The 25029-nt window shown below is 36.9% G+C and overlaps 1 protein-coding gene across 4 annotated transcripts in view; it reads right to left on the reverse strand.

The window, feature by feature from the left end:
- The window catches only part of ADGRD1 (adhesion G protein-coupled receptor D1), a 312771-nt gene that overhangs the window by 234920 nt on the left and 52822 nt on the right, over window positions 1–25029 (reverse strand). For all 4 annotated transcript variants that reach the window (XR_011921431.1, XM_072415722.1, XM_072415721.1 and 1 more), the window contains exons 12-13: window positions 23759–23834; window positions 14794–14935 (exon numbers count right to left, since the gene is read on the reverse strand). Coding sequence is in view for 3 of the 4 variants with exons in the window: in XM_072415722.1 (XP_072271823.1) it covers window positions 14794–14935; window positions 23759–23834 (218 nt within the window). In the remaining variant the exon portion in view is untranslated. The remainder of the gene's footprint in view (window positions 1–14793; window positions 14936–23758; window positions 23835–25029) is intronic.

Here is a 25029-nt window from a genome sequence, read left to right on the forward strand (position 1 = left end):
CAGTTTGCTGTTACTACTGTATAATGCATTCATTGCTGGGGATTAAGAACTGCCTGAAAGCTAAATTAAAATTTAAATTGAATATTTCCAGCATTCAGCAGATGGTGAGTCACATTCATATATTGCAGAGGGTCACACTAAGTAAGAAAAAAAAACAGGCTCTCAAAAATCCATGTAATCATTATGTTAAATAATTTAATTACATCATTAAATTATACAAAGTCTGCTTGAATGTATGCTTATGGGGACTGAATGTTTAGTAGGAAGTATCCAAGGGCAACATTACAGGGAGCTAAAAAAAATTGGATGTCACTGGTGAGCAACTGGATGGGGACCATTGTTCTGGATGAGTGTATTTTTTTCAGCTGTATAAACAGCAACTCTTCTATGATAAGGCAAGCTATTAAATAGCAAAATGGAGCTTACAAGTTGGTGATTGGATTATTATCTAGAGACCCTGTATGTATCATAAAATAGTCTGGTGGTTAACCCAACTAGGCCCTTCCAAGTATATTGTTTTTCATCAGATTTGACGTTCAGCGAAGCAATGAATCTATCACATCAGAAAAGAGAATCGTTTCAACCAAATGAGAAACTCAAGAAGAAAACTGCTTCTTGTTTCTCTACACTTCCATCCATCCTTATGTTTTGTTGATGATGTGCTATTTGTAAAATGTTCTTTCCTGGACTAGTAAAACAGAATATTGTGTTTCCCTTAAGACATTTACTGTGTGTATAAGGTTACCCAGCACAACATGTTTTAAATATTTACCAACTTCTCAAATGTCTGCAAGGTGTATTAAATTAACATAATTTAATCTTAGGGAGCAATTAGCATAACACATTCTTAGGAATTCTTGGATTTACAAAATATCACAATGATTACATTTAAACTGTTAGATTTTCCAATCACCATTTTTACTGTTTCCGAAGTCAAGAACCTAGTCCACCGTGGAAAAAAAACATTATGGTTGGACTTCTCACAAAATATATCTAAATTGTAAACTACAGTACAAGCACCAATGGGACTAAAATTGTCCTACAAATGTTTTTTTGATAGGTAAAGTGGGTAAATTTAGAAAATTCACTTTTTCATTATGGTCCAGTACCATACTCCTCTGAACGTATGCCAAACATATTATGTAACTATAACAATTATAAGAATGAGCTACAATTTTAGCAGTTATACGACCCCTGTAATAGTGACATATTAGGTTGAACTCTCTACAAAACATTTTACTTAAACCCAACTCAAGCCCCCCACCTGCATATGATCCCCCCTTTCCTTTCAGTTATATTTTGTGCTTTTTTTGCAAATGTATCTTGTTTTGTTTTACGGCCTGTCACAAGATGCACAGTGTCCTCTTCCTTGGCCTTTCCTTGCTGCTGGGCAGTCCAAAATGATGTAGAGAATTCTAACTATCTTTATAATGTGTATGCAATTTTCTATGGTAACACCACTCAAGATGTGAGCCTATAATGCACTGGACTCCTTGGATATCAAAACCCTCCCAGGATGAATGACCAGCAAAAGTACAATTAAAAAACATTAGCAAGAAATTGGGATTCCGTTTGAATGATGTTCATCCACTGACAACCACCAGCTATTGAAAACGAACATGTCACTTAACAACCCAAAGTTTATCTTACAAATAGTAACAATACTAGCCAGGCACTTACCAATCTGTGACTTACATCGGCAAAGTTCAGTCCTAAAACTGTTGATAGGGCTGGGGAAATCCATGATTTCAAGTCATAGGGCTGCTGTACTGGTTGTACTCTAAATTGTTGTAATGGTGGTGGTGGTGGGGGCAAGGAAGGCAGCAGCAGACCCTTGTTATGGAGGTCACAGAATGTATGGAAATAGGAAGTGCTGTGTAAACCCCCAACTGCAGATCCCACTGTTGTGACCGCACAAAGTTTACTTTTTTACTTGCAGTTTGTTATACTATGCAGCTTTCCTAAAATTAGATTTAGCATTATATTGTCTTCCTTACGTTGTCATCACATAAAGTTATTATTACATATTAAATCATTGTCACTGTATCAAGATATGTATGTTTCCCAGATTTCTGGTAATACACAGTTCTATGCATTGCCAAAACATGCGTGATCAGAAATCTCTCACGTGTCTAATGCAATACTGATAACAGTTAGTAGTTGGAGATACCTTCTTTCATTCCTTGCCTTGTCTGACATGTTTGCCTTGTTTGCTGTCATCTGGCTCAGGTGCTAATGCTCAAAAACATTCTTCTTAAGTTCCAAAAATGCTCTTTGTTAAATATTATTTGACAGCATGCCTTAGTTCTCCCCTTTTCACGAGGCCTCCTTAAATAGCATCACCAGTTCAAATAACAAGAGCAGGGCAACTGGCAAGTTTGGTGGAGAAAGGCACCATTCACAAAACAACCATTGCTCCTCCAGGATTTCCCCTGTTTGGGCCTAAAACCTACAACCCTCGTCTGTAAAAAAGAACACATTGAGAAGCCCCAAGATATCAGCTGCCTGGAACCAGAATTACAATAATGGCATTAAATAGTTATGACAAAAGGAACATTTAGCTAGCAAGAATGGACTAAATTTATATAGAACTGGAGCAAACAAATAACATGAAGTAGAGAAATACAAGGTAAAAAAAAGCACATTACAATAACTAAGAAGGAAAAGGAAGAAACAATTCCAGTTTGGTGATTATAGTATTCTGTACAGCACTAGTAAAAGGAAGCAAGGAATTTAAAACAGACTTTTTGCTGCATAATATATAGAAACAGGCTGTGCCAGCAGATGAAAGAAAATGTGTATTGTGGCTATAAGAACGAATGAGGAATATTGCTATTAATAACATATGCCCTACAAAGGAATGTGGGGGAATGTAGAGTTTTTATAGGAGTTAGAAACTATGTATGCAGGAATTGTGAAGCTTGATTACTAAAGAATTATAGTACAGAAAATACATACAAACAATAGGAAAGGTAGGTCTTCATTAAAGAGAAACCTTGTTCAAAAAGTTTCCATATTTGCAGCATTATTACTTCTTGAAACAGAGATTTAAAAAAATAGTATCTAAAAGGGTGAAACTGACTTAATGTGAAGTTCTTAGTGAGGTTAAGCTGTCTGGAAGGATTCCCACTGTACAAATGTGCCTTTGATGTACATAGAAAAGCTTGTAATTACAGTGTAAATGAACCAAGAAGACTATCAACGTCAGATGATATGAATATATGAACATGAATATGCACCTGTACCTATGCAATAGATTTCTCTACAAACAAAACAAAGCAGTGCCCAAGTTTTAAAGTATGTCATCCCTGACCTCCAGCAGCATTTAATGTGAATTTTTGTCTTCTCAAACAGACTAGAATTAGGTTACAACTGGCTTCTAACAGCTTAGAAACATGCACAGTTTTTGGACATAGGAGGACTTGCAGCCCGCCATGGTTCTGTTCTCATAGTAAACTAACAAGGATTTCATATTTTCTCATATAACATATTTTCTCCAATGGATGGTCTCAATGGCTTGTTAAAATGCTCTAACTGCTTGTTCAGAATATGTAATGTATTAAGAGCGCATAATCTGAGCACAGGTTTGTTTTAATTCAGCTTTAAAGATTTGTCCAGAAAAAGTGTTGTCTCTCAAATTACCTTTGTTAATCAGTTTTGTCCATGTTTAGTAAAAAGAGTTTTTTCTTTGCATTAAAAACTCAAATATTCTCTTTTTTTCATTTAATTTTAAATTAATAATTAACAAATAATAGCATTTTATTAAAAAATGCATTTACTAAATACTAACTGCCAAGTTTTGTATGCCCTTTTTATCTACGTCAAAGATGCAATGAGTCAGTCCAGTGCTTTTCATGGCAGACCTGGTCAGATCCAGAATTCTAAATAACCTTCTAAGTTTCTGCTGTGTTGAAATAACAGACTATGCATGATAGCTCTTGCTATACAAATCCCCTGTCAGTCATTTTGCCTTCCCTTCACAACACTCTGGTGGTGAATGTTTAAAATCCACTGACACCTTACAGAGATGCTGTAAGACTGAACAAAACAGAGCAATTAGATATGGGATGAATATGTATACCTATGCTCTTTTATCAGGCTCTGTATAGAATATTCAGTACATTTTACCAGCAAGCATCAGTAGCTGTTAATAAAGAGGAGGCTTAGCTTTGAGTCACTCACTGTTTCATCTAAATCAGATTTAGGAACAATTCTGGAGCACTATTTTGGTATCCTGGAACTAAAATTGCTTTGGGGACATCCTGGGTGACCCCCTCCAGTGGACACAACAACTTTATTTACATTAGTAGTTGGGCAATTTAAGTACATTACCACCTTGTGGATTTTCTCTTATATATGTTACATATAACTTTTTTCTACATACAAGACATTGCTGTTTTTGGAATGCCCCTTTGTTTTATTAGATTGATTTAAAAGGGTAATACCACTTATTTTTTTGAGAGTTTCTTTAAAGTTGCTACTCTACTACTATCCTTTGATTTGGTTTGACATTTATTTAACTAGTGCATATATTACCACATCTCCTAAATTTTGGAATCCTCTTGGATGTCCTTCCTGGAGTTGGGCTCTTGGTTTCTCCCCGCTTCTTGTGCTTAGTCCTATACCAGGTTAAGTTGCGCCAACGTTTTTGACATTTGGTGGTATGTATCATATATTATGTTTTAACATATAAATAGATATATAAAAATATCTGTGTAAAATGAAAAATAAATAATTAATAGTTTATTTTTTTCATCATGTTATATCATCTTGTAGTGCTGCTATACGTATCACTTGTACAAACTAAATCCCTGAGGAAACGGATTTCATCTGCAAAATGCGTTGGGTTGTGACAGCAAGCTAATCAACTGTACTTACCTAGGCTATATTGATGTACTTAGCATTATGTTTTTAGCGTGAGTCTGTTATTAAACTATGGAATTACAGACATTTTAAAGTTATGTACTAATTTTTTAGAGTTTTTAATATTTTGTGAATAATAAAGTTTGTTTACATTTTTATAAAAATGTTTTTGTATATACTGCTTTAAAAGTCCCACTCACAAAAATTGGTCTTTTCTTATGTAGACATGAATGACAAAGCAGTGAGCCATGCATATAAAAATGGGATTATGGGCAAAATAAAAAGACAAATATGATGTAGTCTGTTACTACCTTTCACACAGTCCTATTTGTTTTACTGAATCCCCTTCAAACATTTTCATTTTATGCCTGGTTCATTCTAACAGTAGATCTATTTCTTTATCTGTTAAATATGAGGATTATAGCACAGTACTGACCTTCCTTTTCAGTAGGGATTATACTCAACTGACCAGCACAGAGGGGAGCATATAGCAGCATTTTATCCAGGAAAGCTTCTCCACTGATGCTACTGCTTTTTTATTCATCTCAGAAAGAATGTTATCATAGCTACCATTTGATCTGAAGTCACTGTATGTGATGGTGTTCTTCCACTTGAAGGGTCTAGCTCAGGGGAGACATTGAGATTATGAACAGAAGCATCCTTTCTAAAAAAACATTAAGCCTCGCTAAGCTCATGTGTACACTCAACCATTTGACTTAAAACACTTCTTTTATACTGGGCACTGGGGAGTGCTTGGTGCACTTTAGGAATGTGCACTGACTGCATATCTATATATAAATTCTGATTCAGAAATAGAGAACAAAATTCTTGTTTTAGCAATAGGTTTTAAGTTTTAAAGTAACCCTATTGTTTGAAGGTAATGCATTTCTACTGACTTTGTTTATTAATAGTGTGATTGCAATAAATGTAAGCTAGATCTGAGGGATAGACAACCCTATTGTTCGATTCTGATGCACCAACCAGTTCTTCAATACTGCTGTAGGATGTCAAAATTCACCCCCTACCTAAATGAAGAAGAACCAACTCAGTACACCAAGCACATCAGTTGTCACTCTGACAAAGAAAAGGCCATGTGTGTAAACTTTCAGATTGTCATCATTACCTGATGCCCATCACTCTCTCCTGGAACTGTAAGGTATAAATATTGCGTACTTTTAACAGAGAAGTGATTGTGGAAGTTTAGGTAAGTTTATATGCAATCTACCTGCCCCATGTAGGCACTGGTTGTTTGATTTACCTACACTAATTCATGACCCTTTCTCAAATATGAACCTTGCTTAGGTAGGGTAGATATGTAAAAAAAAGAGCCAAGGTGGTTTCCACATTAGCAGTTACTGCATAAAAAACAATTAAACATATTGCCCAATCCAGGACGAGAGGGTCCTCAAACACAACTAGCATGAGCCTATTTGAGAGAGTATGCGCAGACAATCCCCAAACTAAAGGGGTGATCTCTGCCTTGTATGATGTGGACCGCTGGAAGGGCGATCCGGGATGGATCCTGGGGCAGGAGGAGTGGGAACAGATATGGGATACAGTGGAACATTGTAGCATTATTGGAATGTGGAAGCTAACTGCAAACTGTTAATGTGCTGGTACATGGTGCCAGTGCGCCTCATGAAGATTTCACCCATGCAAAAGAACACGTTTCAGAGACTGCAGAGCAGTGAGCACGCTGTATTACATATGGTGGGAATGTCCTAAAATGAGGTATTGGACATACATTTACCAGATAACGTATACCCTGTTGGGACATTTGTTTACAAAGCTCCCAGCAGATGCTTTTCTTAACTTAAAAAAAAAATTGTACCAAGTCCCAGTTTAAGAGACTGACTTACCTGTTCACGTCTGCAAAGATGATACTAGCAAAGGCCTGGTGGTTATCAATCCCTACAGTGGCCCAGGTCAAACAGAAAATGACTTGGTTTCTTGCTAATGAAAAAATGAGGGCCATACTCACAGACTCTGTAGCTAAATTCCAGCATGCCTGGAGCCCCTGGATTAATTACTATATGCCCATGGGTTATGATTGTACATTCTTGATTTTGTGATGTAATAAAACCCATCCCAGGACTATATTCAAATGTTGTATTACCGGATGGCTTGCGACCTGTCCCCTATTTTGCCATTCTCCCCTTCCTCTTTTTCTCCTATCACCCTCACTTTTTTTTTTCTTATTCCTTCTCCTCTGATACCAGGGGAGGGGTTTCATGATCTGTTTCAGTGGCCATCATTGGCCTTGTGACTTAAACAGTGGAAGACCCCCATAATTTATAGTTTATAATGTACACCATGACAATATATTGCGAATGACGGACTTTGACAATCGACAACTGTCAGCTCCTTATTGGCTCAAGGTAGAATACTTACTTGCTGTTTCTGTTACAAATGAGATTCTATGTACATTGTTACATTAAACTTTATCTATTCTTTTTGTATCTTTAACCTTTTGGATGTCACCTGCTTTTTTTATATGGTTTTTATTGAATTGTTTATTCTTTCTTGTAAAACTTATTAAACATATTGAAACTAAAAAACAATATGACATGTTTACACATAGAGAAAACTTCAATACAGAATAGATTTTATTTTTTGGCCATACTTTAATGAACCTTTAACAGACCTGTGTGCAACTTGGGATTTGACAGACCAATGTCTTATTTTACCAGCTAGTAATCATGTTTTTATTATTCAGGTCACACTTTGGTATTTTCGCTTGGATCACTGTGCATCTGGCATTTTGAAATGGCAACATTCATACAGTTCCCAATCCTAGGAAACGTCAACAAGGTTTAGAAATATGTCTGACAGGCCTTCAAAAGTATGTGTTATTACCATCCTATACTTTATTATAATACCATTCTATGCAGTAGATTTCTTTGCTTTTAAAAGGTAACTGTTCTCAGTACGCATCCCTGAAATTGCTGCATCGTAAACTTTATGAACCAGTTTTAATAACCGAATCACAGAAAAGTGAAATTTATTTATTTGTGCATTCATTTAAGAATCCTGTCTTCACAGAGTCTTTTAATGCTATGAAATGAACATAATGTACCTGAAAAAAATAGCCAACATTAATCAAAACAAGCAATTGCCTCAGGTAGCTTGCTCTGGTTAGCTTACCTCCAGTAAGGTAGCCAACTGTTGAATTTGTTCTATTTACTAGCAATATCTTGCTATACATTAAAGGGACACATCTATAAAAAGGGAAACACTGATTTCAGAATATCACAGCTACATTATTATTATTATTATTATTATTATTAAACAGGATTTATATAGCGCCAACATATTACGCAGCGCTGTACATTACATTTGTGTTTACTTATGTTTTATTGTTAACCATGTAGAGCTCAAAGTGAACCTCACCGGGCTTGAAATGTACTTATGTATATAATAAACTAGATTGTAGATTGTAGACCTCGCATCACACTGATACATATTGGGAAGCCTTAGATAAAGAAATAAACCCTTTTATTATGAAGAAAGGAAAAATTGTTCAAACCATGTAAGGTTTTATTGTAGTCTGTGTTCCTACGCTGGAAATTTTCCAAATAGTTTTCTGATGATACCTTGTGCACTGAAGTGTTTTAGGGTGTCTTTAGGCAAAAATAGGAGAAAATCTCTCTAGAAAGACTAGTACAAAAATAAATTCCAGAGGTCCTAGCCTTCCAAATCTTAAAAAAAAAACATACTAACTTAACTAAGGGCCATTTCAAGTCCGTGGTTGAGTCTAATTAAGTGAATAGAACCAATTTTGCAGGAGGCTGTACATGGCCGTGGCTGCAGCAGATCACAGCTTGGTTAATGAGACAAGTTGCTTTTAGCCCCAAGGGTTGTTGTTTAAAGCTTTGCAGTGTGGCCACCAGCTGTGCAGTTTGTGTGAAAGGGCCCTTAGGTTTTAAATGTAATAATGAGGAAATGAGTAAATCAGCCTGTAAAAAGGCAGGTCCACTCCAACCATGGGACTATATCTGTGATTTTTAGATAAAGATACAAATTGAACATAAAAAAGAAAATTAAAACTTGAAAAAATAGTGTTCTTTTACAAATTAGTGTGTTTATCAAAGTTGTTTGATAAACAACTTTCTAACACATAGAATGGTACAGGCTCAAGGGCAGAGTTTCAGAATAAAATATGCATGCTACAAAAAGAAAGGAGAAAAATAATAACATCAGTAGCCATCAGTAGCAATACATAAGGTGAGAAAGTGCCAGAGGCATGCTGGTTCCAGATCACAGTTCTCTTAACTGAGCTGAGCCACCATATAATGATCATGGTAATAACAGTATATCTTGTTATAATGAGCGTGATAAATCACAGCTGAGACTTGTTACCTAGGTGTCTCACCATGTCAGTAACTAACATAAATACCTTCAAAGATTTAATAAAGATCTTAATAATGGTATCATTTATTTTGTTTTTTGTTTTTCCGGAAGAGTTCCCACATCACTGAATAGATTTAACTGTCCACCAAGCAAACACCCAGGACATCAAGGGAGAACGTTACTTCAGCTCTGCAGGAACAGCCAATTTTTGGTTCTTGTGTTGCTAAACATATTTTAGAGTAGGGAGGCAGATGGTGGGTGTATTCTAGAATTCCTTTGTATTTATACTTTTTATTAATTAATTAAATTAGACACTTCATAATAATGAAGCTTTTCAGAATGAAAGCTTTCTAGAATGCTTAGTGTAAGAAGTAATCTGCAGGATGCAGTCTCTGCAAATCCTCTGATCAGCTCATTGATGCTGCACTGGCATGATCAAGCTTAAACTGAGAAACACTTTTTAGATTCACATTGTTGAGCCTGAACTTAAGAACATGGGTTGCCAGGAAAGTTAGTTAGTAGTGGGAGCTGCCTGCACAGTGGAAAATGTGTAATTATATTAAATCCCTTGTGCAAGTGATAGTATGCAATCAGTACGCATTCATAATTGTTGTCTGCAGAGCATACCCTCTGTGGTTTATACTGCAAATCTACAAAACATGAATTTCATTTGTCTCCTCTGAATAAAAAGTTGCTGATATGAAGGACCTTAAGATGTTTGCAAATACCTACATAAGCTTTCAGCACCTCTTGCCTCCTACATGCCCAGTCCTTTTAAATCCTCATATACCCATAGGCAGTTCACTGTGATAGACTGATCAGGCAAGCTTCCAGACAAAAAGTGGTAAAAATTTGCCTATTAGAACAGCCTATCATGTGAGCACAGCAGAAGACACTAAATGCTGTCTGCAGCGTTTTATAGAAAGTATTGCAGTTCATTATATCACATTTGCAATTCATAAGTGCAAAAACTTGTGTAAGAGACTTCTTTAAAGTGGACCTAAACTAAAATGTTTACCTTACATTAAAAGGTAGACAAACTTTTTGTATAAGGTAAAAATTGATTTCTGTGATACATACATCACGCATCCCAACAGGTTTCTGGCTGCTCTTTCTGTGCATGCCCGAGATCTGAGCTTTTTCTTCAATGGGGGAAAAATGATGGTCTCATTCATGCACAGTGAGATTGCCACTCTTTTTCTTTTCATCTACCGCAGGCTATGCCACCCAATCCCACACCTGCGCAGTGTGAGATCGGCTGACGTAAGCAGCAGGCAGAAGAGGAGGAAAGAAGATGGCAGCGCCCGGCCCTATGAAGGTGGATTCCAGTACGACGTGGGACCCGATCCAGGAAACCTCGGGAGGGATCACCGGATCTGCTAAAGTAAACGCGAGCAAGAATTTTTCTTTAATTTTTAGTTTACTTCCGCTTTAAGGCTCCAGGCATTCCTTTGACACTACAATCTGCATTCATGCATGTACTCAGCTTGCTTCACATCTGTGCACTGCAATGCTTTATCAGTGCTGGCCAAAAAGTCCATTCTGAGTGTGTCAGTGTGCCCTGTAAGCCCTATTAACACAGTTTCTGTGTTGACTGAATAGCATTAGTAGCTCACTGGGTGTTTTTACTTTTTGTCTAGAATAGGATTTTAATTCTTAGGGCAGACAGATGACTCCTAGTTTTTAAGGATGGCTTCTTCCCAGATATGCCTAGCCTTGTTTTTGTAAAGTCATTCTTTTGTATGACTTTGTTCCAAATATAAGTTGTGAAGCTATATCATAAATGTAATAGTAAGTGAAAAAGGGATGAGCAGAGAAGTTTTAACCAGGTTACGCTCTGCTGATTACACAGCTATAGAACCTACTGAGCGAGACCTCTGAAATTAGACCAGTACTTCCACACAAATAGCAGGGGTCCCTCACTGCAGCCTGCTGGCAGGGGACAGGCTTTCCTGTTCTGGGCATGGCAGCTTTCTAAAAAGTGGGCTTATGCTTTGATGCAACTAAAATGTATGTACCAAATTCCGGTTGATGTTTATTCATTTTAGTAGAAATCCTTGAAAAAAAAGGACTGTTGGGGATTAGATACACTTTAAAAAGATGTTGGCTATATTTCTATCTTAATATGTTACCTTTAAGCTAAGGTTAGACAGGTCATAAAAATTGCACTACAGTCATACAGAATATTGCAGTACAAATAACCACAAAATGTGTAGTGATGTATCTTGGTAGACACTTACAACCATGAGCTACCAAAGCTACAACTTTAAAAGAAAGCCTTGGTCCTAATCCTAATCATTCAGGGGCTGATTCAGTAATAAGGTTAGTTTCTCTTAGCATGTGTTCCCTTTCTATATACAGCCAAGATCAGGAATGTAAAAAACAGAAACATTTTCCCTGAAGTCAAGAAGTATTTGAAATGAACATATGCTGCAGTGAAATGACTCGATTAGTAATTTAGACCATTAATGTCTATGGGTATCTTTGGCGTACTTACAAGGAAGCTGGGTATAGCGATCAACGTTTAAACATTTTTATGCAATCTTTACTGTAAATTGCCTAGAGATAAGAAGTCCGTATTTGGAAAAGTTATTCATGTTTATCTGCTTCCCCTCTCTTTTTTTAATGAATTCTATATTTATATGGTGAAGAGTGAATGAAGAGATTATTGGCTTTCCTTCGAAACACAGGGATTATATTAACAGCGATCGTATATCATATGAAGTTTTTCAAACCTAGAAATCTGGAATTTCTATAACCAGTGCAGAAGTGTACATATTGGATTGTGTAAAACTTCAATATGGAACATCTCCCAAAGTAAACAAATTGTCCTTCGCAGCCCTTCCCAAAATCTTATTGGGTTGTTAATGAGGAATTCCACTGTGTTAACCCTTGCTGCAGATATCGTCCAGTCACTATTGCAGAAAAGTAATTGACGCATACTCACAATATTAGCAATTCTTTCACAAACATGCCAAGCACCAACTTTTTCAGTAGAATGTACCATATATATGTAAATATATTATTTATGATAATAAGATATGTATAGGCTTATAGACCATATACATTACAGTTTTATAAATGCTGACTACATCTGATATAAATGTGACAAGATAATTATAATGACAAGTGCTTTTATAAAATAGATACAGTATACTAATTCATTTTAAATAATTAGATGCAAATCATAGATGTAAAGCAATCAGTACCTAGCTACTAAATAGATGAGTGATGAGCCATTAATGTATCACTGTTTTTTTTACATGTAATAAAATCTTGTGCACATGCATGTCAGCATACAAAATTACCTTTTATTTTGAAAAAGCAAAAGGCTGTCTGGGGAAAACCACGTCAGTATCATATTCCATCTACATAAGGTTGCCAAGAGTAATTGCTGAATTCTACAGTCAAACCCATTAGGATTTAGATTGTCTTTCTGTATAGTGGCATTCAGCTGAATTGAGAACAATTCATGTCTATGGGTATTTGTCACTTTTTCAATTACCTTTTTACCCCCTTCATCTAGTAAGTACACCTCATGAAAATTTTTTTTTTTCTCAATGTATTTGAACAAGCAAATATTAGATCTTCATTCAAACATTATCTATAAAGAAAAGGTGATAAATTAAAAAAATAAATACATTATTCGGATGATAATGATAATTATGTATTTTTTATCATCCAAGTCAAACATTCCCCTAAAAGGATCTGTGGAACCATGGGGTTCCTCTTCAGGTTGCTAGAGTTCCTTGAACTGTGCCTGGTTGAACTTCCATTTGATGATCCCGGTATAGCTCATGGGTCAACTCTACTTGGTAGAGCCAGCTGCATCTTCCCAATAATGCATTCTTCCCACTGGCCACCAATTTAAGGTACATTTTCCCCATTGACTTCGCAAGAGCCCCTCAGGGGTAAAAAGTTTTAAAAAGACTGATCTAAATAAATGAGCATGTAGATCCAGGAAAAGAAAAAAGTAACTAATAACTCTACATTTACTACCATTTTAAATTAATGAAACTAGCTTTGGATGTTCCAGAATAATTGACAAGGGTTACAGCCTCCGTAGAGAGTACAGTATGCGAAAAAAAATTTGTCTTACTTTACCTCAGATATATAGGGTCTGTCTTTAGCATGCATGCTGTCATAATGCCAACATCAATAAAGTTCTAACACTTCCTCAAAAGTAAGCAAAGGATTATAAAATATTGCCAATTTATTTGAAATCAGTCATTCCCCTGTACTGAAAATAATCTATAAGTGTTGTAGATTGCTAATTTGTCCAACGCAACAAATTCAGCCCAAGAACTCTCCTTAATATTAAAAGGTTTTCAAAGAATCCCAAAAAATACACTGTATGGTCCTCAAGTAGCTTTTGCAACATCTGAAGTGTGATATCCTAAATGTGTGATATCCTAACAAAAATATTTTAATGATATTAGAAAAGGAGTAATATACATTTTTATGTATTCTTATAATTTCTGAAAAAAAAGTATAATGTTAACATCTGAAGTCACAATGTATTCATCTACATTTGGAAAGAGATTGCACCGGATAAAAAAAGGAGGTGTGCCAGGAAAAAACCCTTTGCTGTCAAAGAAGAACATTGGATCAATGCCAGCTTGCCATTTAACACTTAGACAATGCACAATGTGAAGTAGACAGATGAATGAAAGTTGGTTGGCCACAGTAATGGTAGACATGTTTGGTGCAAACTGAAGACAGGGTTTTGGGAGAAGAATCTCATACCAACAGTAAAGCATAGTAGTGAGAGTAAATGTCTAATGTTTCTTTCCTGCATCAGGTAAGCTTGCACTTATCAAGGCAATATTGAACTCTCCATTTGATCAAAGTGTAAACACTAATGATGTAAGGCCATCTGTCCAAAAGTTGATCTAGTATATAGAAATATCACTAGCAAAACCACTAAGGAATTACTCAAAACAAAAAAATAGGGTCTTTTTGCATATCAAATCACAACTTGCTCCAGAAGTTAATAAATGTCTAGGCTCCATAAAGTTTTTATGTTTTTGTTTTTTTTGCTTTGTTTGTGTTTAACTCACAGTGAGGATTTTATACAGTAACTAACACCACGCTGCCTAATAATATGTTGAGACAAATATCTGTCCTAATTGCATTTATTAAAAAAATGTACCTGTTCCGACTTACATACAAATTCAACATAAGAACAAACCTACACTCCTTATCTCGTATGTAACCCGGAGCTACCTGTACATGTAAAGAAGTACAAACAATACAAATTCGATACTTCCTTTTTTTTCTAGTTTTTAATTTTTTCTTTTAAAGTATGCTTGCCCATCTGAGTTTACACACAATGCATACACAAGCACTTTTCGTCATTTGAATGGTTTATAAAACAGCCCTATGGTTTGCCTGTTTAATTTTGTCAAAAAGTCAACACTTTTCATGTGAGGCTACTATATTTATACTATGACTGTATATACGTCTGCAAGATAGCCAACGATCTATAAATTTATAATATATTTAAAGATAGCCTTTTAAAGTGTTATTGTATATTATTCCCAGGAACAAAATTAGGTTGCATTACTGTTCTTTACTCACCATGATGTGTGTCAGTTGAATAGTTATCAGAGGGGATCCAGAAAGATTTGGACACAGGTTGGGAGGTGGATCTACCTTCAAGGAAATGATATAACTGGCTGCGGAGATCATATAATCATTGTACTTGTTTGCCTCTGAAATTCTAAAAAGAAAAAGAGAAGAATCAGTTTTGATCCTTGAAATTGATTACTGCATGAGTCTGAGTTTTCCGCCCTGAGCTGCAGAAATGTAAACTATCTCCTGGCTGCTAAAGTGGCAGGGAGTTTGTTTACATGCCACTGATGCCTTCATTAGGAATACTGAATGATGAAAGGATTAACAAACATTTTTTTTTCTCCTGACTGTTATTTTCTGGATACCATACCTTATGTACATCATACTTCCAAAATCTGAATACATTCATTATTTAGTACTGTCTGTATTAGGTGGTGCTGTTGTAACACTGTTTTCATTGTTGTTTTATTGGCCCATATGAAAAAAATCAATGGAAGCAAAAAATTTCAAAAGAATACCACACAGGTTATCATGTTCAAAAATAATGCCAGTTTAGAACAGTGGTAAGCTGTAGTATCAATAACTGTCTCAGGAGAAGAACAGGAAAAGAACCATTTGATGAAATGCCGATGTTGACTAATGTTGAAAATGTTTATTTTGCTGTGGAAAGTTGTACTGAACTGCATGGGAGTGGAGACCACAGTGACAGAGAGATAGGCTCATCTGTGTGCTGCTTCACCTTCCACTGTCTATTCACAGGAAGGGAATAGGGGCAAAAGCAGTGAGTGTTGCTGTTAGGAAACACTTATCTGGTTACTGATCCCTTGCTGTGCGCCACACAGATCTATTCTGCCCTGCAATTGGTAATAGGGCTTTATAGCCTTTCTGTTCACAGTCCTCAGTTGCCTGTTGTAGCATTAAACGGGACTGGCCTGCTGCTGATGTGTTTGTAAGATTTACTGATGCTGTTCCTGCCTGTTTCTGACCCTGCGACTGTATGTCGCAATATCAAATGTTATTTACCTTACATCACAGTTTAAAATATATACTCATCATTTTATAAGACCAAAATAGTGTCCCGTATGCTATACAAGTACATTTTTCTGGCACATAGAGGAATTATTCATGTAATTCCTTTTGATAAAATGGGTGAAGAATTACTTCATGTAGCTCAGAGACGGATCACACGACCATTCCATTTTTGGACTCGGGATCTGTGATATGCCCACTAAAGGCAGCTGTGCATGAGCCTCCAGATCTGCAATCTCATCAGCGGGAAATACCATGCAAACAAGCAGAAGTGACTGCACGAATGTAATCTATATTTGTCACGGAGCATGCATACAAGCATATATACACTGGGGAACATGGATAGGAAGGCTGTACAGCCTTCAGAAAATGAAATAATGATAAGCAGGTAATTGAAGTGTCGGAAAAACAAATTACAGATTCCCCATGCTGTAAAGTTAGAATTCCTTAGCAGAAGAATATTAGAAGTGTGGTACATCACCAGTCTAGAATAGTTTTACATTTTGTATAAAGCTGTATTATATATCAACCAGAGATTTCCAGGAAATATTTAGTCTTGCAGGAGAGTAAAAAATAGGACTCAATAAAAACAGTAAATGGTTTTGTTCAACCCACAGAAAGTGTTTTACTACTTCTCTCTGTTACACCTAAAGGACTCATATAAAAATAAAGACTGGACAGCGACCTGTTCTGCCAAGAAATGACAATTTGCAGGAATCCAAAACATCAGAACACACAGAAACCATTGCCAATCATAAATTCCAGCAAATGAAAATAACAACATTGTAACTGCAAAAAATGTCATGTTCTACTTTTATAGCTAATCCTGTCTTCTGTCATAAAATAATTTATGCACAGACAACAGTTGCTTGTGCGCATTTCCTAGATTTTTTCAAATGATAAAATATTTTAGAATGACTGCTAAACATTAGAAAATTCCTATGTCAGTGTGCAGTGCAGCCCACTTTAACATTCAGGACAATGAGTGTGCATATATTTTGTGAATTTCCAGCTTTAAAATTTACAGAAAAAGTAAAAGAAAGAATTCATAAAGAAATGATAACATAATTGCACTGCTTAACAGGCAATTTAGCTATGCATACCATTAAAATCCCAGCATAATTAACATGTTTGGACCACAACCCAGAATATGTCTTGGGAATTTGCACTGGGATCCAATTTTAAGAAAGTCCGCTCTTTCTAAGAAGAAAATTACAATTTTACTTAGAAAAAATAAACTTTGGAATGATATTGCTGGCTAATAGGTGTAGCAGCTAAGGAACATCCGCTCTTCTTACTATACTGTACATAAAGCCCAATTTCAGCCAAAATTTATTGTCTGCAAACAGGACTGTATTTTTCCCTAAGCCACGCAGGGCAAGGAATGGCAAGGGGTGCTACTGCTGCAGGGACACACCCTTAAACCTCCCCCTAGTGTCTCAAATACCTCCAATTTAGCTACCAGTTACAAGTGTGCCTGCTGCAGTAATCTCTCTTATTACCCCAGTAATAAGTCCTTGGTCTGTGTCCACAGGTGACTGTCCCTAAAAAACAGGAATCCTCTCCACACTTCTAAGAACCCCACAATCAATGATGGGCACCAAACTCTAGTAAAACCAGGTAATCCCCAGAGGTTGGACTAAGTCATCACCCGTCAAAGTCGAGTCCCAAGTCATTGACAGCAAATCCCAAGTCAGGTCTCAAGTCACTAAGAATTACTACAAGTTGAGTCCCAAGTCAAGTCACTTCACTTATCCACATTTGTCCCCATAAAGAAACAGAGCTCTGATCCTGTTCTTGAGCACAGGATCGCATTCTAAAGCTATGTACACACGTCAGATTTTTATCGCCCGATAATCGGCATCGGCCAATTATCGGGTGAAAATCTGCCAGGTGTACAGTCGGTGTCGTCCATCGTCCGGACGACCGACCTGCCGGATCCACGGACGATGGACCACAGCCGATCCTAATGAAAGGGAAGGGGAGAGCGCGCAGCAGGGTGCCGCTCCGTCGTTCTCCCCCTCCCCTCTCCATAGAGCATGAACGGTGCTGTATGTACAGCACCGTTCATGCATCGTGCACTCCCTTGTCGTTGGAAAGGATCGTGAAAGATCCTTTCCAACGACAAAAATTGGAAGTGTGTACGCAGCTTTAGTCCACGGATTTCTCCTCTGACAGCTGAAAGAGGAAGAGAGGAAGGCAGTGAGGCTTTTGTTACACAGCCTTCCTCCCTCCACCCCCTTCAGCTGTCAGAGGAGATAACTTAGAATACAGAAACGACGGGGAGGAAGGAGGTGTTATGTTACAGAAGACTCACTGCCTTCTTCCCCACCTTTCTTGCATTCTAAGTTTTCTCCTCTGACAGCTGAAGGGGGGGGGGAGAAGGCTGTGTAACAGAAGCCTCACTGCCTTCCTACCTTCCCTCTTCACCTGTCAGCAGAGAAAGCAAGTTACGAGTCAGGTGACTTAAGTCAGGCTCGAGTTCTAACCTCTGGTAATCCCACAACTTGACTACTTAAAAATGGAGTGTCAATAAACTGGGGACAAAAGCCCAAGGTGTGTGCAATCAAGTGGCACAAATTCTGGTTTTACAACAATTTAATAAGTCAACTCCTAATATATCTGCATGATGCTGCAGTGCCCTCATTAAAATGTATTATTAATAATACAGAGTATTTATATAGCACCGACAACTTACACAGTGTTGTACAAATTATATAGCCATATCACTAGCTGTCCCTCAAAGGGACTCACAATCTAATGTTCCTACTATAGTCATATGTTTTATTACAGTCTAAGATCAATTTTGCGGTCAGGACAATTAACCTATCTGCATGTTTATAGAATGTGGGAGGAAACCGGAGTGCCCGGAGGAAATCCACAAAAGTGTATGTCTGCAGAAGGTCATTCATTAAGCATCAATTATTACTTCAGTAACCCCACCTGAGCTAAGGCAATAAGGAAGATAGATGAAGATTTAAAATCTGACATTTTGAGGTTCTAACTGGCTCCAGGTGGAAATTCAACAGTATAAGCAACACAAGAAGGAAGGATGAGGATAAAACAGCCACCACAGTGTTTGGTATTGCCTTGGCAGGGGAGACAACACGTTGGAAAACATAACAGATAATTCAAAGGCTTGGTGGTAAATATAATAAAAAAAACGATAGCATATGAAAGTGGAGGAGGGTGATGCTAAAGATAAGGATGGGAGAGCATTGATTCTGGGATTAGTGGGCTTAAAAAGTAAGACGGCTGTATAAATTTGTGCCAGCTGGCCTAATATGTGCCCACAGACAGCTTTCTGCATTTCGTTTGTTTGCCTTATCGAAATGTTTGCATTATAAGATAGCTTTGAGTTCATTTTAGTAAAATGTTTGAATACCGAGTAATGCTCACAAGTTACTCACAAACAAGAAGATATCTGCGTTATTCTATATTCAAGTACTTTATTCACATCCTGACACAAATGAATAAAAGGAGCATGACGTCTTGATGGTTTTCTTACTACCAATATATAGGCTATGTACACAAGTTAGATTTTTGTTGTTGGAAAGAATCTTTCACAATCCTTTCCAACAATAAAAGACTGCATGATGCATGAAGGAGTGCTGTACATACAGCTCCATTCCACTCTATGGAGAGGCGAGGGGGGAGAATGAGCGAGCACCCCGCCCCCCCCCCACTGCGCTCTCTTCCCTTCCCTTGCATTGCGGTCGTTTGTGGATCCGTCAGAATTGATCCATGAAATACATCGAACAGCTATTGTACACATGTCAGATTCTCATTCGATATTAGCCCTGAAGTGATAATCGGACGAGAATCATCTGACATGTGTATGTAGCCTAAGTCATAGGGCATAAATAAAATGCTTTTTTTTAATCACTTGACTTGGGATTAAATAAGCACTAAAGCACCGAATATGGCATACAGCTGATGACCATTGGTTGTGAGTATTTTTCAATTTATTGGGACTAAGCAAGGTCCATGGAGCTTGTGGCCTTTCCTCTGTTGTACAGTAGGGCTGGTGTTGTTTTCCTAGAGGAAAGCAGGATTGTGAAACTGCTCACTGCTTGGGTAGATAATGCTAATAAAACAGAAAACTACTGCTAAACAATATCTAAAAAAAAGAGCAACACACTAACACAGGTCTAAAATCCTTACTTACAGTAGTGTCATTCTGTAGCATATTAATGAATTATCGGGAAAAGGCGGTCTGTGATACAATACCTAATTCAGGAGGCAGCGATCGACTCAAATCTATTAAAGCAGAGGATACAGCGATGTTTACTATTCAAATCATTTTCTCTAACTTTATCTTCCAAAGTGATTTATATAATTGCTGTGACTCATGTTTCGAAAAACCTTGGCACTTTCATGGGTTGTCTACCGTAATGGCTTCAATGATGGATTCTAATGTTTTCAGAAACCTTGCCTGTTTTTAGACTTGCAATAGAAATGAGCTGTCTTTTTAGTTTAGGTTAATTTATAAAATAAATAAATATATTTTGATGTCAAAATAGTTCTGTATGTGCTCAAGTTTACTGCCACAGCAGTTGGCATTGTTAGAATGGCATGTTAATACCATAACGGTTTACACTTTTTTATCAGTTAATGATAATATTGGCATAAGCAATGCATATTGAAGAAACTCTCCTCAACAAATGCTATCAGATTTAATAAAGCAATGAACAATGAATTGACATGAGCTTCTTAGCTGAACCCAGCGGAATTCACATTTCTAGGTTCTAAATGATTTAAAGATGCTACTCTGAAATCCCACACAGTACTTATCTGTCACTTGGAAAAGATTATGTTTCTAAAACATCATATGAAGCAAGACAGCAAGATAAAATCATAGCACTTATACTAATATATGCAAATAAATGAAATCATGAACTCTGACGGCTGAATTTAATTTAAGAGGATTTAGGCGCACAGAGATAAAGTAGTTACCACTGTGGCTTTGGAGTTAACTTCTCAAAGAATGCTGTCAGAACAGTTTGTATGTTGACCCTGTGCTAGTAACAATTTTCAGCAACTGGTTCACTGTCCTGTAAAAACATAACAGTAACTTACCTTCCAAAACTGTTTGTGTATAAATGCACTTGGGATCTGACATTTGAAACTTTTATCTGCATTTGAGATTTACTCCTCACAATGCCATACTTCATCGTATTAACTGCCAGTATCATCTCATATTACTTGTGTACAACCACCATACTTATATATCTTACACATAAATGGATTTTATTCTATTTCTGTTTATTATATACATGCCTAAATCCTGATTGCAAGGAAAAAAAATAATAGCGCTCTTTCAATGGGTTTTACACCACATTTTAAAAGTTAAATGCTAACTTAGATCTAGGGGGTTTCCTACAGCCTCTCCAATAAGCCATTTTTTGTTGCAGTCAGAGGCAGGAAAACCACCCCTCACAATACAGGGTCAATAGTCCTGCATTGTAAGTGAAGCTGCAGAGGGCCCCCCCCCCATAAATCAAAGGACAGTTTCAGTGAACCAAAGTGTTCTGACACAGGCTCAACTGCAGTCCTGACTACTCCAAGTAAATGTGAGCAGTTAGGAAACATTAGGAGCACGTGGTGGAATGTGTTTCTAAAAAGCAAATGTTGGTTTTAGTTAAAGCGTACCTAAACTCAGAATCTTCATTCTACATAAAAGGGCTGCTGTGTCCACCCCTGCAGCAAAGGCAATGGCCCTGATTTATTAAAGCTCTCCAAGGCTGGAGGGAATACACTTTGATCAGTGAAGCTGGATGACCCAGCAAACCTGGATTGGATCTGGTCCAGGATTCCAAACATTTGCTAGCAAATAGCAAATGATTTTAAGGAATCCATTCCAGGTTTTCTGGATCACCCAGCTTCACTGATCAAAGTGTATTCTCTCCAGCTTTGGAGAGCTTCAGTAAATCAGGGCCAATGTATGAGCAGACAGCCTGTGGAATGTGTGACTAGGCTAGCTCTCAAACCCTTGGAAGACCCACGATCTTGAAAAGACCTAAATGATTTGCACTTTTCTTTGTTTTTTGGAAATCTTTTTCATGTAATCTGCTGTAATTTTTGTGAAGATATACATCTAATCTAATGCTCATGTATGATTGCAGGGGAAACAAAAACACAAGCCAGTGCTTACAAGTGCAATGCTTTCTTTTCTTAGCCACTTATTCTTGGTTCTGGTAAGTGTTTCTGTGACATTGCTGTAATATTACCAATTTGCTAAGTAGTCTAGATCCTCCTTCTGTAGAAGGTACAAGAGTTTCTTCAGTCTTATTATATATATCAGTGTTACAGGGGCAGCCTAAACAGTTACACCAGCCACTCATAAAACTGATTGTATGTTTTCAGCTGAAAAAGTTAATCTCAGATGGTTCAATAAAGGCAAACAATTACCCATGTTTTGAGCATTATATGTAACCACTGGGTCTTTTCTGCACTAAGCAATAATGAGCAACTTACAGAGTTGGAGGCACTCATTAAGCAGATCTATAGTGTTTACTTTTTCTTGTGGAAGTGTAATGAATCAAACGTATTACTCCACTGTCAACACTGGGTAAAGATCACATTTGGTAATGAGTGGAGGGAAGATATCTGCCATTTATATCAAGTTTAAATCAGCTATCAGTACAATCAGTCTCATTCTTATAGCTAGGTTTTAAAGTTCAGCTGGTGTGCAGTAGAGGATGGAAACATAAATAATGATTTTACTGAAATACCATTTGTGTTGAGAGAATCCTTCAGCAATTACTGGAAATCTCTGGAATCCAATTTATTTTACGGAGCTGGATAATTGCCTGGGGACATCAACTATTAAAATATCACCCTCAACACACACACACATACACAACTACCTTTTATCAGTTCAGCCAATCAGCAAGTCTCTGCTGTGAATCCTAATGCAGATGAATCAGGTCACGCATCATAAGTTACCATGACAATGTGATGAGGTATTGTGCTAACCCAGAAAAGATTTGGGCCAAGGTCAAAAAAAAAAATCTATCAACATTCTTTCATTAGAAAATTCTAATTCTTAAAGGTTTGCTGTGGTCATCAGTCAATTTTTATACTCTTTTTTCAGTTATCTGTAACTAAAGGTTCCAACAATTTCCCATCCATTTCTAACAAATCATTTGGAAAAATGATAAAGAATTTAAGCCATTTTTAAACAGGCAGAATTTAATACTTTGTGCCCAAGTCTATTGTGTGTCATAAACATCTCCTTGTTTTAAGAAATGGCTGCATTCAGGATAACTGTTTTTTAGTGCAAGTAGATGTTCATCAGCATTGTGCACTGTATGAGCATACAAATATCTAGGACTGGAAAAAATGAGTTATTTATATGTGCAGGAGAAATTGTTTTTTACCAATTGCCTAATGTGTCTAACTGGAAATCTGAAATCACATTTAAGAGATGAAAATTAAACCACTAGATTGTAAGCTCTTCGGGCAGGGTCCTCTCCTCCTGTATCACTGTCTGTATTACTCTGTCATTTCTAACCCCTATTTAATGTACAGCGCTGCGTAATATGTTGGCGCTATATAAATCCTGTTTATTAATAATAATAATATTAGTAATTAAAGTCTTGATTCCCCTACATATCACTTGCAAAATTCCCCATGTACTCTCCACTAAAACTGGTAAATACAAAACTTCCAGTGACATCCCATGGCATTATAGGTCTCCCTCACAAACAATAATTATTTTGTTTATTGACCTTTAGGCAGAAGTTAGACATAGGATTGTGCCTAATTGTGCTTTTTTTCACAAGAACTATCTAGAATATTTAGCAACGACTAAATACAAAGAAAGCTTCCATTTTTAGCGTTTACACAGTTGCAGATAGTTATTAAAGAGTCACCATGATAATTGAATCGAATGAAAATGAATGAAAATCAGAAAATCAGAAGTTAAACAGGAACATACCTGGTGTCACTAGGTTTAATCTGCTTGTAGTGTCGATGCATTGTATGGTACAGCAATCCAACAATTGTCGTAAGAGCTTGAATAATAAAATTTAAAAAAATTACACACATGTCTTACCCAAATGTGAAATATTCTTTTAATTAAAGATCTCTTCTAATACATCACACCAACTCAATAATTACCAACACTGCATTGTGAAAATCAGACACTACATGACAGAACACATTCTTTACATTCTAGTTGTTCCACTCCTCTGAACTGAATTGTCAGGATCTCTCAATGATTTATGTCCAGTCCAATGTTGCTACACTAATGTTGAGCCTCCCACTGCTGTTACAGTGACCAAGGACTCCAAAGCTTTCTGTGACCCTTAGTGCCACCTCTGACCCACAGGATCTACATCTCCTGTGCTCCTTGTAATTCTCCAAGCCTCCTGTGATGCCATGTGCCCTAAATATGTTATTCCCAATGGAGATTTTAAATGGGGAGGAAGATCCAGCATTCAAAAAGGGTTATACTATCTAGGACTTACTACTATTTAATACTATGAACATGTACAGAAGAATAAAGAGAATGAGTATTCAGTAGGCTAGGTGAGTAAATGTGACTAGTAAAACAGATTTTTCCACAGCCATTGTTTAAATAGTCACACAGCAGATAGATGAGAACCAGTATCATAGTTCTTATATAAAAACAAATTCATGTAGAGGATGCTTTCAGCTATAAGGTAAGACTTTGGGGGTATATAACTGAAATCCTGAGGGAATGATTCTTGCTTAAAGCTCTAAAAAATATTTAAGCAAACAGTTTTCCAAATCTCAATGCCTACATAACAAAGGTCCCAAGCAATACAATGACTGTTGTAAAAGTGCTGATGGAGATATGGGAGCTTTGAGGGCTAACAATATTCTGCAATGGATTGAAACAGTAGTGTCAATATCCTTACTAATTCCCTGTTGATGAATAAGAGTTCATATCTGGAGTCACTTGTTTGATGTTTTTTAGAATTCCAAATCTGTGGCTGAAAATGTGTGCCTAATCCCATATTCTATAACCTGTGTGCCTGGGCAGATGAGTCTCTGAGAGCAAATGATCCCACAATGAATAACCCAGCCCCCTCATTGGGCTCCCAACAGCCATATTGTCGGTGTGTTTTGTTGCTAGTTACAGAGTACAAGAAAGGATTAAATAATTTTGAGAATGTTTTGGCAAAACTGGCAATGAATAAATGTTTAACATATTCTCTCGTTCCTTATGCTGTTATGGTAAAG

The sequence above is a fragment of the Pyxicephalus adspersus genome, chromosome 6 (assembly GCF_032062135.1).
Source record: "Pyxicephalus adspersus chromosome 6, UCB_Pads_2.0, whole genome shotgun sequence".
NCBI lineage: Eukaryota > Metazoa > Chordata > Amphibia > Anura > Pyxicephalidae > Pyxicephalus > Pyxicephalus adspersus.